The sequence below is a fragment of the Arvicola amphibius genome, chromosome 5, assembly GCF_903992535.2.
Source record: "Arvicola amphibius chromosome 5, mArvAmp1.2, whole genome shotgun sequence".
Lineage (NCBI taxonomy): Eukaryota > Metazoa > Chordata > Mammalia > Rodentia > Cricetidae > Arvicola > Arvicola amphibius.
The window spans coordinates 47,864,369-47,881,111 of NC_052051.1; the positions used below are offsets into that span (position 1 = coordinate 47,864,369).

Sequence of the window (16,743 nt, forward strand, 5' to 3'; positions counted from 1 at the left end):
ACGTGCTAACTATTTCTTCAATTATCAATTTCTCTTATCCGAGTACTTCATACTGTGGTTTCGCCTTTGAAAGAACCCAACACCAAAACCTCTACAAGAGCTAGATGTGATGACACAGACCCCAAGTCCAACTACATGGGAGGCTGAGACAAGAAGACTATACATTCGAGGACTGCCTGGACCTCACAGTGAGTTTAAGGGCAGCCTAGGCAATTTAGCAAAGCCTTTTCTCAAAATAAAAATAAAAGGATGGGCTTACAGCTCAGTGGTTGAATACTTTCTGGCTTCAAGGTAATGGGTTTACTCCCCCTCTCTCTCTCTCTCTCTCTCTCTCTCTCTCTCTCTCTCTCTCTCTCTCTCTCTCACACACACACACACACACACACACACACACACACACACGGGGAAGGGGGCACACAGGCACTGGTAGAATGTATTTAGCTCTCCACATACCCCTCACCCTCAAACACCTCACCTATGAAATGCCCATGAAAAGAGGGAGCAGCCCAACGACTCAGGACCCTGGATGGTTTGTTTCTGAGTACACAAATGTATGTTTCATTTTGTCTTCCCTTTCTAGGTAAATCTCATGAGTTCTCAAGCTTTCCACGATTGCACAGGCCTGGCCAGCCTGCAGCCATGATAAGAACTTTGTTTAAATGACAACCTACTCATTAAGAAGCCGAAGCCATGTGCTTGACTGCCAGCAAAACAGGTACCTGTGAGTTATTCCTATCATTGCTTAGCATATCACCCCAAAATAATTTTAATTTTGATTTTTTTAAAAGGAAAAGAAAACACCCACCAAAGCCTTTGGCTGGTTGTCTCAGAACCTGCTGTGGACATCTTACAAGTCAGTGAACACAAAAGAGCCTCAGGGTCCCAGACTAGAGCCACGTGCCCAAGCCCTTGGAGCAGAGACACCTGCAAAGAAGCCGTGGTCTTCCGAGGGGATATTAGAATGTCCCATGCAGTTTGTCTCAGTAATAGCCAGTGATTCCAGCTCCAAAGACCCTGAAGCCAGCTCTGGCCTGAAGAAGCAGGGACGGCATGCAGGGTTGGTTTCCAGTCTCTGCTCAAACCTAGGCATCTCTTTCCTACTAGCCGGTGAAAATATTGCCTTCAAGGCTCGGATCTCCCCACTCTTGCTCACCACATAGGTTCCTCTTAAACCTCTTCCCAAGGCAGTTCTGACCACACTGCTAGTTCTGAGTACAGGGTACCTATGACAGGTCAGGGGCCCAGAGAAAATGGCAGAAAGCTGAACTGGCTACTTAATTGGAGTTGACAATGTAGAAGATATGATTCAGCTAAACCAACATGTTCTTGGTCACACAAGGATTATCTCAGATTTCAGATTATAAAGTGTATAGACTGTGCTTTCCCGTCGGGCCAAGAAATACAGTCTCAAAGCCTAAGAAAACAATCTCTGACATCAGTTTGTACAGGAAAACCTTTAACATGTGCAGGGGCTTTTCAGAAAAAAAAATACATGGGTGAGTTGAATCTCTTCAAGAGAAGTCTCTCGAGATTGTCCTTGGCTTATCTGGTCAGCCAGGGCTTCTGGATGCAGGAGAATGAATTCAAGGTTGCATGCAATGGGCACAAAGACAGAACAACCCATGTGTATGATGGGGAGGGAGAAAAGAACCCTGGAAGCACCGGGCTGCCAGGGGAGAAGGTGGGAGGCCACTCGTACTGGTCCTCTACACATCTAATACACCCTGGGAAGAAGTTTGTCACTTCTGGCAAGAGACTCCATGTGGAAAGTTTGTATCAGCCAAAATGCTGGAGTTGAAACTGTAACCTAAACAATGCCCAGCATGTGTGCTGGTTACAATTATGATTACTTGGTGAAGACCAGCAAAATGGTCAAAGTTGCAAAGACTAAGAAATGTAAAAATAAAATAAAAAATAGGTAAGGAGAGGGCTGGGGAGATGGCTCAGTGGTTCAGAGCATGCATCGCTCTTACAAAGGAGCTGACTTTGATTCTCAGCAGTCCTGTCAGGCAGCTAACAACTGCTTGTAACTCTATAACTCCAGCTCCAAGACAGCCCACATCCCTGGGCTCTGAAGAGAGCTGCGCTCACATTGAACACACACACACACACGCATGCACACACACACACACACACACACACACACACAAATATTCATAATGTAAAATAAAAAGTAAATCTTTTTAAGTCAAAAAGGGCCAGTGAGATGACTCTGTAATTTGTTTCAAAACCTAATGACCCGAATTTAATTTCTGGAAACCTTATGGCAGAAAGGAGAGAACAGACTTTGAAAAATTGTTCTCTGACCTCCACATAAGTGCTGTGGTACATGCATGTATATGCACACACACAAGATAGATAGACAGACAGACAGACAGACAGACAGATAGATAGATAGATGATAGATAGATGATAGGTAGATGATAGATAGATAGATAGATAGATAGATAGATAGATAGATAGATAGATAGATGGATAGATAACAGATTTAAAATAAAAATTAAAAAGCTTTGGCCATAGCCGCACTTATTTTTGCTAGTTAGCACAGAGTATGAAAATAAAGCTCTTCTCTCACAGCTAACAAACTGCTGGCTGATCTAGTCCCCTACAAATGAAAACAAAAGAACCAAAAACCAAAACCAGTAAGTGATGGAAGCAAGGTTTATTTGATATGCAACACAACTTTCAAAAGGAGAAATGTGAATCCAAAGGAGAAACCACCCCCTGCTGTGTCAGTCCCCTGCCGTGCCCCCCACCCCCCACCATCCTGCTTTCCTCCTGGCAGAAGTTCCTGACTGACTTGTCTCTCTCCCACCCACTGGAGAGACAGTGCTCACCATTTTCCTCATCTGCAACTCCCCTGTTAGAAAGAGGCAGCTGCAGAGGCCCATCAGGTGACAAAATCATTTATGCTGTTTGGGGAAAATGGGACCAATGCAAGAAATTATTTTTTCTCGAAAAAGAAATTGTAAGAAGAAACAAGTAAGAATTGTGGGTGGTTTTTCCTTCACAGTAACGATTGCAAGGTCATCTCAATATCACAGCTTGGGAAAAGGAAAAAAAGTGGTCAGTCATAACCCACAAGATATCGGGTCAATAACCCAGACTCAAAAGGCGGTCCCATTTCAGCCTAAGACTCCCTAACTCTGCTACTCTGTCACTATAGTCAGGTCCCTAACCTCTGTGAGCCTCAGTTTCTCCATCCGTAAAATAGGGACAACAAAGTTTCATTGGCTGATTATCTCAGCGCTTAGCTTAGTGCCTTCAACCACTTGAATTCTTCTCTACTTGCAGGAACTGCTTAACCTTCTTAAAGGGCGCGCTGATGCAAAAGAACAGGGAGCATAGAGAAGAAGCTGGGACTGCACAGCAGAGCACAGTCTGTGCATTTCCCACAACCTGGGAGATCACTGACCGTTGCAGAGAATGAAATCAGGGCAGGGTATCTATCCTCTAAGACATTTGTCACTGAACAGGACATTCTCAACACTGGTCACTTATCCACTGAAGATTCATCAGTCAAAAAAAAACTTACTTTATTAAATTCCTGATTCAGAAAGGCAAACTCAGAGGAAATGGAAGAATAGAACTAGACACACAAACACTAGTGTAATGTCCCCTCCCCAGCCCACTCACAAACATGGCTACACACAACAGAATTCGGTTGCCCCTTTGTAGTCCTTAGGAATACCAAGTACCAAATAAGAAACCGCAAAGAGGGTAAGAGAAGTCAACAGTGGCTTTCTTTATGGCATGGAGGGGTTCAGTGGTAGAGAACTACCAAGAAAAGCTTCCACATTGCTTTGGTTATGGTCCATTATGGAGAAAGACACCAGATTAGAAGGTCTTCACCAACATGTTTATTTAATAAGGGAAAAGAGGGCCAGTGATTGAGATAGCTCGGTGGGTAGAGACACTTACCACCAAGTCCAATGACCTAAGTTCAATCCCTAGTACCCACATGATGGAAGGAGAGAACTAAATCCAACAAGTTGTCTTCTAACCTCACACACATACTGTGGCACACACGCGCGCGCACACACACACAAAATACTTTAAAGGAAAGGGAAAGGAAGAAAATCAAAGAAAAGAGAAGCAAAAGAACAAAATGGAAAGGAAAGGATTAGAGTTCATCACATGAATAAAAAGGAGAAAAAGCAACACTACAGTGCCTTCAGGTTGTCAAGTAAAATCCATGTGAGTCTTGGTTAAGAATACCACACAGGGGCTGGGAGATGACTCGGTGGGGAAGAATACTTGCTTCTCAAGCATGAGGACCTGAGTTTAAAATCCCAGGACCTGGGCGAAAACCCAGGTGAGACCCGTGCTGTGTTGGGCAAAAACAGCAGCATCACTGGGCCATGCTGGCTGCTAACCTAGCTCTGTCCAGATTCAGTGGGAGACCCTGTCTCAAGGGAATAAGGTAGAGCATGGTAAAGCAGGGCACTCTGCATCTTCTTCTGGCCTCCATATGCACAGGCATGGGTGCACATATACCACACATACGCTCACACAACATCTTACGGTTTCTAGTATTGTAAAGAGACACCATGACCATGGCAACTCTTACAAGAGAAAACATTTAATTGGGGTGGTTTATAGTTCAGAGTTTCAGCTCATTATCATTCTGGTGGGACATGGTGTCATGCAGGCAAACATGGTGCTGGAGAAGGAGTTGAGAATTCTACACCTTGACCCAGAGACAATAGGAAGTGAACTGAAACACTGGGCATAGGAGACTTCAAAGATCACCCCCACAGTGACACACTTCCCCCGACAAGGCCATACCTACTCCAACAAAGCCACACCTCCTCATAGTGCCCCTCCCTATGAGACTATGGGGGTCAATTACATTCAAACTACCACATTCCACACCAGGACCCCTATAAGCTTGTAACAGTATCATAATGCAAAATGCATTTAGTCCAGCTTCAAAAGTCCCCATAGTCTATCAGTCTCAACAACGTTTAAAAGTCCAAAGTTCAAAGTCTCTTCTTAAATTCATGCAATCTCTTAATTATAATCCCCTATAAAATCAAAATAAAAAAATCTAATCACATACTTCCAACATGTAATGGCACAGGATATACATTACTGTTCCAAAATGTAGGAAAGGGAGCATAGAGAGGGAATACTGAACCAAAACAAGATCAAAAACCAGCTGAGCAAACTCCAAACTTTGTATCACCATGCCAGATATCAAAATGCTCTTCAGACCTCCAACTCCTTTCAGCTTTGTTGACTGCAACACACCTCGTCACTTGGGCTGGTTCCACTCACTGTTAGCAGTTTTCCTTAGCAGATATCCCATGGGTCTGGCGTCTCCAATATCTTGGAGTCTCAAGGCCGTCCAGGTTTCAACTTCACAGCTTTATGCAATGGCCTCTCTAGGTCTCCATTTAGGGAAACCATGACACCTGCCTGGCCTCAGCAGGTGACTTTCTTAGTCACAGAGACAAATTCCATAGACCCTTTCTTCTATCCTTAACTCCAGAACCATGTGACTGAAGCTGCCAACTTCTGCTGTTTATTGGGACTGGAGCATGGTCCTTCTCATTACATCTTTATCAGCTTTCTCTTTTCAATGGTTTCCATCATCCTCACAGTGACACACTTCCTCCAACAAAGCCACGCCTACTTCAATGAGACCACACCTCCAAATAGTGCCACTCCCTATGAGCTTATGGGGGCAAATTAAATTCAAGCTACCAAACACAAAAAGAACACTGCATAATGCAATTAATTGGCCCTCTATCCGCATGAATCCCATATCACTGGATTCAACCATGTATTGAGATACATTTTAATTACATCTATACTTACTACCTACAGACAAGGTTTTATTATCATCTTTCCATAAATAATACAGTTTAACAGATGCATAACATCAGTATTATAGTAAGTATTAGAAGTTATCAAAAATGATGTAAACATCATTTTTGTATACAAAATGGAGGAGATGTGGCAGGTCCTACACAAATACTATGCTACTTATATAAAGAAATTGAGCGTCTGTGTATTTTAGACTTTTCAGAGGTTCCTAAAAGCTGTGATATCCCATGAATACTGAGGAACAACTGTGACAGCATAGAGGACTTATCTCCTGATCAGAAAAATCTCAACTCTTGGTGTGCTGCCATGTGCTCCAGGCAGAAACAGCAAAGACATCTCCTCCTTTCTTCATAGACTACTGTTGGGAAGAACAATGTGGGTAGTGCTGTTCCCATGGAAATGTTACGAGGAAATAACTAAAGAGTACATGTGCAGAGCTGTGTCCTGTTAGTGGCAGGAAGTGTGTAGTGTAGGCTGGTATTGCTTTCAAAGGCTGAGCTCACGTCCATCCCTAAAACAACCTGTTCTGAGCCTAAGCTTCTCAACCAGAGCACATGCTGAGGGTGTGGAGCCAGGCTCAGGAAGATGGGGTAGTCTCTGCAGGTCCCATATTGCAGGGAACCATGCTGAGGGTGTGGAGCCAGGCTCAGGAAGATGGGGTGGTTTCTGCAGGTCCCATATTGCAGGGAACCGTGAAACCGGAAACAGCTCCCTCACCTGATTGTCAAGGTCAAAGGTGGCCTCAGTCTGGATCTGTCTCACGTTGCTCCCATGGCCTTTCTCGGTCATTGCAAACATCCCGGTATACTTCAGCTCCTGAAATTTAGGAAATATTAAAAGAAAGTTAGATGGACTCTAAAGACCTCAGGCCACTAATAATATTAGCAAGGAAAGGAGAAGAAAGCCAGAAACAACCCATAAAAATGTATTTTGTTGATGTTTATTATGCATTTGAGAAAGTGACAGGTGGGACTGGAAAGATGGTCCCACGGTTTAGAGCACGTGCTGCTTTGCAGAGGACGAAGGTTCAGTTCCCAGCACCCACGTAATAGCTTCCGACAATCTATCACTCGAGTTCCAGAGGATCCAACACCCCCTTCTAGCCTCTGAAGGCATCGCACACTCATGTGGTACACAAACATATAGCCAGGTAAAACATCCATAAATATCAACATCTTTTTCAATCTTTAAAAAAAGAATATGAAAGATATAGATGCAGTATCTAAAAAGATAGTCTTGAATTTCTCATTTGGATCAAAATTTTTGCAAACTTGAATTCTGTTTTGTTTCTAATCAAGCAGACACACAAAGGTACTATGATTTTTTTTTAATCTCAATGGAAAAAGCTATCTGCTGAGGTAAGCATCATACCTTGAGTTGCTGATACCACTTGATAACATGTTCAGAACTTCCAAGATTGAGGATGGTACCACCAAATAAGAAAGAAATGACTCCACACTAGAAACAAGGACAGTACAAACAATGACGAGCCACAGTCAACAGCTTAGCAACAACTAGATCCATTGGTCAAAATCCATTCAAGGATTGATTTTGTTGCGATACTTTGTGTTCTGACAAATAAAGCTTGCCTGGAGACCAACGGCTGGAGCTAGTCACGAGGTAACTATAGAGGTCTGAAGGGCTGTACAGACAGGAAGTGATCAGGCTGGGCAGAGAGAGGAAGTGATAAGGTGGGGTGTAGACAGGATCTCAGCCCTTTTCGGTCAAAGGAGTTGGAGAGGTTAAGAGGTGACTGTGGTTGCTACTTTACTTCTCTGATCTTTCAGCTTTTACCCTGATATCTGACACTGGGTTTCCATTATTAAGACTAATTAGGATCACACTTCAGGGTATCTCAGGAATCCTCCACACTACACAGCTTTTCTCTGCCCTTTTTTTGGGGGGGGGGTTGGGGTTTTTTGTTTTGTTTTGGTTTGGTTTTTGGTTTTTCTCGAGACAAGGATTTTCTCTGCAGCTTTGGTTCCTGTCCTGGAACCCAAGTGCTGGGATTAAAGGAGTGTGCCACCACCGTCAGGGAAAGATTTTTGTTTGTTTGTTTGTTTGTTGTTGTTGTTGTTGTTGTTTTGAGACAGGATTTCTCTGTAGCTTTGGGGCCTAACCTGGAACTAGCTCTTGAAGACCAAACTGGCCTCAGACTCACAGAGATCCGCCTGCCTCTGCCTCCCGAGTGCTGGGATTAAAGGCATGCGCCACCACTGCCCTCTCTGCCCTTTTATAAGCCCTGAGAAAGTGTTACTGACAGGGAAAGGGGAGGTGGACGCAGGTTTTAAAAAGTGGAAGATGAGAGGTACCCTAGCTTGATCTCTACCCATATGATAGACATTATAATCAAAAACAACTTCGGAGAGTCAAGGGTTTCTTTCAGCTTCTGGGTTACAGCCATTATCAAGGGAAGCCAATGCAGGAAACTTAATAAGCAGAGACTACTGAAGAATATTACTGCCGGGCGGTGGTGGCACACGCCTTTAATCCCAGCACTCGGGAGGCAGAGGCAGGCGGATCTCTTAGTTCGAGGCCAGCCTGGTTTACAAGAGCTAGTTCCAGGACAGGCTCTAGAAACTACAGGGAAACCCTGTCTCGAAAAACCAAAAAAAAAAAAAAAAAAAAAAAGAATATTACTGACTGGCTTGACCCCATGGCTTTCTCTTGCTCTTATACACCCCAGCACCGCCCACCACAAATGGTACTACCCATAAGGGGCTGGGCTTCCCAGGGTGGCACCACCCACATGGGGCTGAGCTTTCCCATTTCAAACATTAACCAAGGCATGCTGCACAAGCCAGTGGAGAGGCAATTCTTCAGTTGAGGATCTTTCTTGCCAAGTGACTCTAGTTGATGTCAAGTTGACAGAAACACAAAGAGGAAGAAGAGACATCTAGAACAAAGCCACACGGAAGGACCAAGACGACTGGTGGCAGAAACAAAGGGAAGGAAGTGTGTAGATAGATATTTGCTGGTGCTGAGCTCAGCATTCCCTCCCTCTCCTAGCCACATACTCTGAATTTCCCCTGAGGACCATCCTTACATGTGGCTTTAGGATGAGTGTGGCCTACATATAGCTGAGCTACATCATCCCCAGAGCCATGAAGTTGTGGCTTCAGGAATAGACCTACGATCTCAATGGGCCCCTTCCAAGTGGCCACCAAGACACAATGGAATCCAGGGCCATGAAGACCTGAGGCAGCTGATTGCCAGCTCACCTCGAGGTGGTGAATGAAGCCAACGTACGATGATAGGGTTGAAGAAAGAAGATGGCCAAGAGGTTTGAGAACTCAAGGCTCACTCACCAGTGGAATTCTTTAATTATAACCATTAAGAAGTCTATTTTGTTCAATAAAGTTTAAATCGGACCTTTCGGTGGGCAGGAGGGATCCACTGTACCCACACATTTAGAAAATGGAATCAATCCAAAATAGTATTTTTCCCCTTTGTGTCTAGTTTAAAAGGCAATATTTTACTCAAGTTAAGGCAAGTTGAATTTTCCTCTCCTAAATCTCTCTGGGTGATGGTGAATGTATACATTATCATATATTTCTTTTCTAGATTTTTAACTTTTTCCTCTTCCTTGGGAATGGAAAAACTAGAATATTTTTGTACGTGCTTGAAAAGCTTCCATTCACTAGCTACGGTAGTAAGCAGTTAGGCCTGGGTGGCCTGTGCTGTCGAAGGAAAGTGGCCAGCTCATAGATAGCATCTGTGCCACTTCCACTCACACAACCAAGAAATGTGTGGGGACTTCCCCTCACAAAAGCAGTCTTCAAACAGCAGACAACAAAACCAAGTTCACAAAGAGTACCAGAGGGTTCCTGAGCTGGTGACCTCTGGCCTGACATGGTCACGGCAGTGCCTCCTAGGAGGAGCACAAACAGTTTTCTAGCCAGAACACTGAGTCAGGCAGGTAGGAAGTGGTGGTGGTGAGGAAAGGAGTGGAGAGATTCGGAGTAAATTCTGGAGACAAGTTGATGAGTTGGATTTGGGAAGAGAGAGGGTACTCTGGGGGATACCTGGTCTTTGGCTGGGTGACTGTGTGCATGAAAGCCCATTAGCTGTGATGGAGGAGCTTACGAGAGTTGGCATGAACCAGGGAGGAGATATCTTAAATGAAGATAGAGGGACAGAGATACTGCAACTGGCCAGAGATGAACGTATATCCAGACTGTCGTCCCAGAAGACACTGTATCCACTGCTGTCAAAACCATCCTATCTCCTGTCCCTAGTAAACCTCAGGGGCAGAACACTAAGAAGCCCACCTGTGTTGAGACAAACTGAGGAAAGCAGTTGAGACACCTTATGAAAGAAAACCTCAACTACAAACATGTACTCTACATGTACTGTTTTGGGTGTGTCTCTCTCCTTTTTCCATAATCTGGAGAAGAAAAAGGATGGTTGCAACAACAGGAATATGGAGCAATAACCACAGCATGCCCAGAAAAGGGTGGCAGCAGCCTCCACAGGCTCCCACTGGAGAGGCCTAAAGACTGGCACCTGAGGTCAGGAAAGTATCAAGAGCTGGCAGCAGCCTCCACAGGCTCCCACTGGAGATGCCTAAAGACTGGCACCTGAGGTCAGGACAGTATCACGAGACAAATGATGAGCCTTGGCCAGAGCCTCGACATACACATGGGGATGAGAAGGTGATTCTGTTCATCAGAGCAGAGTGCTTGTTGGCCTCACCTCAATCCACCAATGAAGCCACCACCTGGCAGATAATTAACGAGGGCTCCTGGGTGGAATGGTGAGAAGGCTTAGTCAGCATTTAACCACAGGGACCGGAGTTTGATCCCCAGAACCTCCATCAAAAATATGCAGGTGCCATGGCATGCATTTCTAGTCTCAATGCTGGGAAAGCAGACAGGACGATCTCCAGGACTCACTGGCCAGCCAACCTAGGCTACTCAGTGAGTTCTTGGCCAGTAAAGACCCTGTTTCCTTTTTTTTTCTTTGAAACAGTATCCAGGAGCTAGCAAGATGGTAGCAAGATGGTTCAGGGGATATTGTTACCAAGCCTGATGATCTGAGTTCAGTCCCCAGAACCTACATGGTGGAAGGAGAAAACTGAATCCAACAAATTGTTCTCTGACCTCCATAGGAACACCATTATGTGTTCATATTCTCTCTCTCTCTCTCTCTCTCTCTCTCTCTCTCTCTCTCTCTCTCTCTCTCTCTCTCTCTCCCTCCCTCCCTCCCTCCCTCCCTCCCCCCCTTCCTCCCTCCTTCTCCTTTTTTCTTTCTCCTCCCCAGCCCCTCTTCTCTCTCTTTCAATACATAAACAATCTAATTATAAAAAAATGTGGCTGAGGAATGACACCACAGTTGCCCTTTGGCTTCCATACACAAGCATGCGTGTGCAAGTGCACACACATGCACACATGTACACACACACACACCCTATCCACATCTCAAAAGGTTATACCAAGAGGAGCAGTACTTGGGAATGTAGTATCCCTGCCCACTTTCTGTCCTGCTCTTTGCCTCCTGGTCTGCTGTGTTTTCGATTATTCTGCTATACACTCTTGCCGCCATGGCACCACCTGCTTCACCACGCCTTCTCATCCGTAACAAGCTGAAACCATGAACCAAAATAAATCATCCCTCCTTGTGCTGTTTTCAGAGGTATTTGGGTCACTGTGCAGCAGAAGTAGCTAACTTCCATGTAGGCTGATGAGAAAGCGGTAGTGCTCTCCATGATGTGACACATGTAAAAAAAAAAAAATACAAGTTTCAAAGGTTTAATTTTCAAAACCAAATATTTAAATTATTTAAATCAATGAAGGCAATGACTTGGGACAATATAGATCAATCTCAACAGTGATATCTAAGTGAAGAAAGTAATTCACAGACCTTTATGGTACTGTCTTTATAAAATAAAGACAAATGAAGCTGGGGTGGTGATGGCGCACACCTTTAATCCCAGCACTCACGAGGCAGAGGCAGGCGGATCTCTGTGAGTTCCAGGACAGCCAAGGCTACATAGAGAAATCCTGTCTCAAAAAGAAAGAAGATGAGGAGGAGGAGGAGGAGGAGGATGGAGGAGGAGGAGGAGGAGGAGGATGGAGGAGGAGGAGGAGGAGGAGGAGGAGGAGGAAGAGGAGGAGGAGGAGGAAAAAATTAAGACAAACGGGAATAATCAATTAATACATGATATATGAACTAATGAAAACAATATGAAGAAACAAGAAAAGCATCAGACTGCACTAGTGATCCCGGAACTCGGGAGACAGAGGCAGGAGTTCAAGATCAGCCTAGGCCATAGGAAAACTGTCTCAAAGCGAACAAAGCAAAAAGCAAAGAGGAGAGAACGGATGACAACAGTGAAAGGCAGGAGAGCAGGACTAAGCCAGGACCCGCCCCTCTCACCTTCACACAGGAGAGCAGGACTAAGCCAGGACCCGCCCCTCTCACCTTCACACAGGAGAGCGGGACTAAGCCAGGACCCGCCCCTCTCACCTTCACACAGGAGAGCGGGACTAAGCCAGGACCCGCCCCTCTCACCTTCACACAGGAGGGCGGGACTAAGCCAGGACCCGCCCCTCTCACCTTCAAACAGGAGAGCGGGACTAAGCCAGGACCCGCCCCTCAGCTTCACACAGGAGAGCAGGACTAAGCCAGGACCCGCCCCTCACCTTCACACAGGTGGCCGGGTCCACCATGCAGGCCACTTCTCCCAGGGCAAGGCTTCGGCTGATGAAATTCTTCCTTCTTTCTTCCTGAAAATATAATAGACCTAATGTCAAGATTTACTGCTGATCTTCTGACCTCGAAATATATATATATATTTTAAATAATGGGTAATATACATAATACTTCCACAAAAAAACAACACAAAGTAATCTTAAGTTAGGAAAGCGTCTCATCGCTCTTCTGAAAATAAATGTTTTCATCTTGCGTTAATGTGGCCTTTGGTCTCTGGCCACTTAGGTGTGGTATTCAAGAACTTTTTTCCTTTTTTAAGCTTTCTAAAAAAAACCCATTTATTTAGGGGTATGTGCAACACAGTACATGTGTAGAGGTCAGAGGCCAACTTGTAAGCGTCAATTCTCTCCTACTGCGATGTGGGTCCTGAGGGTCTAAACTGGGTCATCAGGGTGAGCAGCAAGTACCTTTATCTGCTATTTCACCACAAAGAGCCCCACAACCTCTTTTCTTACACAACAGGAAGGCAGCTTCTTGAGGACAGACTCTTTGTCCCCATACCCTATGTCCCCCGGGCTTTACTTGGCCTTGCCCAGGCTTGTCCCTGACTTCCCAGTATGTTTCCGCTGCAATACAGGCAGCCAAAACATCCTGCCTTGTTACTCCAAGTGTTCCCACAGCAACACCGATGTGAAGAAAATCCTGTAGAAAACCTGGGAACATTTTAAATAAAGGAAAAGTAATGGTTTTGTCTTCCTAATCGTAGGCCACTGTTGGGTTTGATTTATGATTTTAAAACCATGAGGTCCTGATATCTCATCCCTGCTGAGTCTGAGTCTCTTCCTGTCACAAACATCAATAATGTCCAAAGCTCAATGAGCAGACAGCAGACGGTTCTCAATTGCGTGTGTGTGTGTGTGTGTGTGTGTGTGTGCAATTCTAGCAGCACTAGAGATTCTAGCAGAGACAGGAGGATGCTAGGGGCTCTTTAACCAGCCAATCTTCTGAGCTCCACATTCAGTGAGAGAGCCTGTCTCAAAATATACAGTAGAGAGTGACAGAGAAAGACACCCAACATTGACCTCTGACATACACATGCACACTTCTCAAAACAAGCCAGAAGCAACATTTCCAGAGAAGGTGATAGCCCTTTGAGTGGACAATTTGCTATTATTCATTATTGGAATTCATGTGAGCTGTCCTTATGGGCCAGTTTCTTCTGAGACCCCCACCAACAAAACTGTCTGTCTGTCTGTCTGTCTCTCTCTCTCTCTTTCTCTCTCTCTCTTTCTCCTTCCCTCCCTCTCCTTTTTTTTCTCTTCCCTAGCTCCTCTTCTCTCTCTTTCAATACATAAACAATCTAATTATAAAACATATGGCTGAGGAATAACACCCAACATTGGTTGCTTATGTGTGCAAGTATGTGCATCTATCTGTGCACACATGTATTTGTGTATCCAGGTGTCGGCACATCTATCTTTTATATATTGTGTGCATAAACCTCCATGTGTATGTGTGTGCATGTTCTTATATATACATATGTGAACATGTACATGTTCCCTTAAATATGCATGCATGTCTTAGTGTGTGTTTCTATACACACATTCACATGTGGGCATGCTTGTGCATGTGTATTACCCCATCGGCAGCAAGACAAGACCAGCCTGCTCTGGATGATGATTTCCACACTGGCTTCAACTCTCTCCCTAGGCATCCTCCATATTTTTCCTTCCCTCAGGCTTTTACAATGCTTCTCTCTAGTATTATTAATTCCATCAAACACCATTCTGTCAAGATGTGTGCTTCTCAACATGGCTGCAACCCAACACATCTTGTATTGATTATTTCCTAAAATACCTCCAGGCTCTCGCAGAAACCATCGCGTGGCTCCAGCTCGGGATTGCACTGAAGAGTCAGTTACAAGCAGATAATGAAAAACAAGTGTAGCAAATACCTGCAGACTTTTTCAGTGTCCTCTGTTTCACCAATCCCAACCCTCCATAAAAGATGGAAAAGCCTATGCTCAGGAAAATCAAGTGACTAACCCAACCAGAGTCACCTGACAAGTGTCCAAACAAGGGTCAGAAACTAGAACTTAGGAGCTCATGAGGATGTCTTGCTACCACCTCTCACTGTCCTTCATTATTAAAAGACTCTGGTTACCCAGTCTTCATCACCATTTTATTTCATACCACCAGAGAGGACTCAACATCATCCTGTCAATGTGTCCCCATGTCATCTTTCTGAGTCATGCTATCTATAGTCACATGGACAAACATCCCTTTGCTTTCAACCACTTGCTCTGCCTTTTCTAGACACAAACCATCAAAGGGATGTGCATAGTGGCATAGACCTGAAATCCCAGCACTCAGGAGGCAGAGGAAAGATCCAGGTCAGCCTGGTCTAAACAGAAGTTTCACACCAGTCAGAGCTACAGAGAAAAACCCTGTGTCTAAATAATTATTAGATAAATAGGTAGGTAGGTAGGTAGGTAGATGGATTGATAGATAGATAATAGATAGATGATAGATAGATAGATAGATAGATAGATGATAGTAACTCCCTTAGAAATATCAAGTATAGATTGTTTTCTTCATTCTGATAATTCACACTATTGATGCACGAATATAATTTTGTTACTAGTAACATCCAATTATGGCTATTTTTATTCACAAGTTTGAAGCTAAGTGCAAGCACATGTGTTGAATTCACCCATCTTGGAGCATTTGAAATTGTTTATTATGATGACTTCCCTTCCCCTGTCTCCACAGGAGACAGCCATGTTTATTATTAGACCTGATGGGAAACGTCAGTAGGAGTTTGCCATTCCCTGGCGTTAATTCGAATATGTGCTTGGGCTGGTTCATTTTCAAGAAGACAGATCAAAGTTCTGAAACCTGGACTGGGTTCGATTTGATTGACCATATTGCTGGCATATATTTCTAACATCATCTATACACATAAATTTTCTTGTTTTTAATTAGCTAATTGTTTAAGTAATAGTCATTATTGGCAAATTTACCCTCTCATTAAATTGGCAGCACTAGCTGCATTGGCTGCATTGACTGAGATCAATCATTAATCAATGTATTTTTACATCTTTTTAAATATGTCTGCTATATCAATAGCTACCTTCATTCACATTTGATATATTCAAACCAAACTCAATGACTATATAGTCTTGTAAATTTACCATTTTAAAGGGTAGTAAATCCATAAATGTATAAACAATAATTCAAACTCTTATCATATCTGAACTTGAAGCCCATGCCATCAAACACATCTGTGTAGTAATTTCAACTTCAAACAGAAGGAAGACAGTTTGTCCTAAAATACTCTCCTTCAGGGCATTTATATAGCAGATCTCTATGCTGTGATATTCTGCTACAAACTCTGGGGAGAAAAAAAGTCTTCTAAACCTAGAGGTGTCCCTGAAACTTATGTCCATTTCCTCAGTGAAAATCAATCAGGTTCAGAACTGTTGGAAGTGTGGAATTTGTGTTGCCTTCCCTCGGATGCTAGCATGCCCACAAGGACTCCTCCACACCCGCAAGCAGCCTGCAGTAGGTTCTCACCAGTTGTAAATGAGGGTGCTTAGTACGGTTTCCCCTTGAAGATGCAGCCTTCTGTCAGCCTTGCTTTTCCACCTGTGGGCTGATGGAGAACAGAACAGCAGCCTACACACAAGACTACCATTTGTGCACAGCTCAAAACCATTGTTATTTTATAGCATTTTGGGCATTTCACATCCATGAAGTAGAAACCGGGGCCTGAAATGGGCACCTTTTCCTGAGTTTCTTCTTTTCTAAAGAGGGATGAAGGAGATCATTTGTGAGAGGCATGCCCTCATGGGAGGTCATGACCAATTTTCCGTTTTTAATGAAGACCAATTTATCACTTTTGCTTATGCACATTCAACGGGATCTAGGTAATGCGCTCTCCCTCTCCCCCTTCTTCTTCCCTTCTCTCTCCCCCTCCCCCCTCTCTTTCTCTCCACCTCTCTAAGGAACTCTTGCCTATCCTAAAGTCAAAAGATGTTCTTTGCTCTTCTGTGAGCTGATTTTAAAGTTTGTGTTCCAAAAAACTATATAATACACTCAAATTATTTTTGCATGCAGTGTGAAGTAGGGAATATAGGTTTACTCTTTTTATTTGCTTCAGCATCATTTATTACAAAGATGTTTCTTTTCTTGTGTTGCCTTGGCAACACTATGAAGAATAAAGCAACTGATCAAATGTGTATTTCTGCCATGGCTC

The 16,743-nt window shown here is 44.0% G+C and overlaps 1 protein-coding gene and 1 pseudogene across 1 annotated transcript in view; both read right to left on the reverse strand.

The window, feature by feature from the left end:
- Window positions 1-16,743, reverse strand: part of Acoxl (acyl-CoA oxidase like) — a 257,337-nt gene that overhangs the window by 227,923 nt on the left and 12,671 nt on the right. The window contains exons 2-4 of the mRNA XM_038330539.1: window positions 12,477-12,560; window positions 7,204-7,290; window positions 6,550-6,648 (exon numbers count right to left, since the gene is read on the reverse strand). Of these exons, the coding sequence (XP_038186467.1) occupies window positions 6,550-6,648; window positions 7,204-7,290; window positions 12,477-12,560 (270 nt within the window). The remainder of the gene's footprint in view (window positions 1-6,549; window positions 6,649-7,203; window positions 7,291-12,476; window positions 12,561-16,743) is intronic.
- Window positions 16,081-16,328, reverse strand: LOC119814638 (annotated as a pseudogene).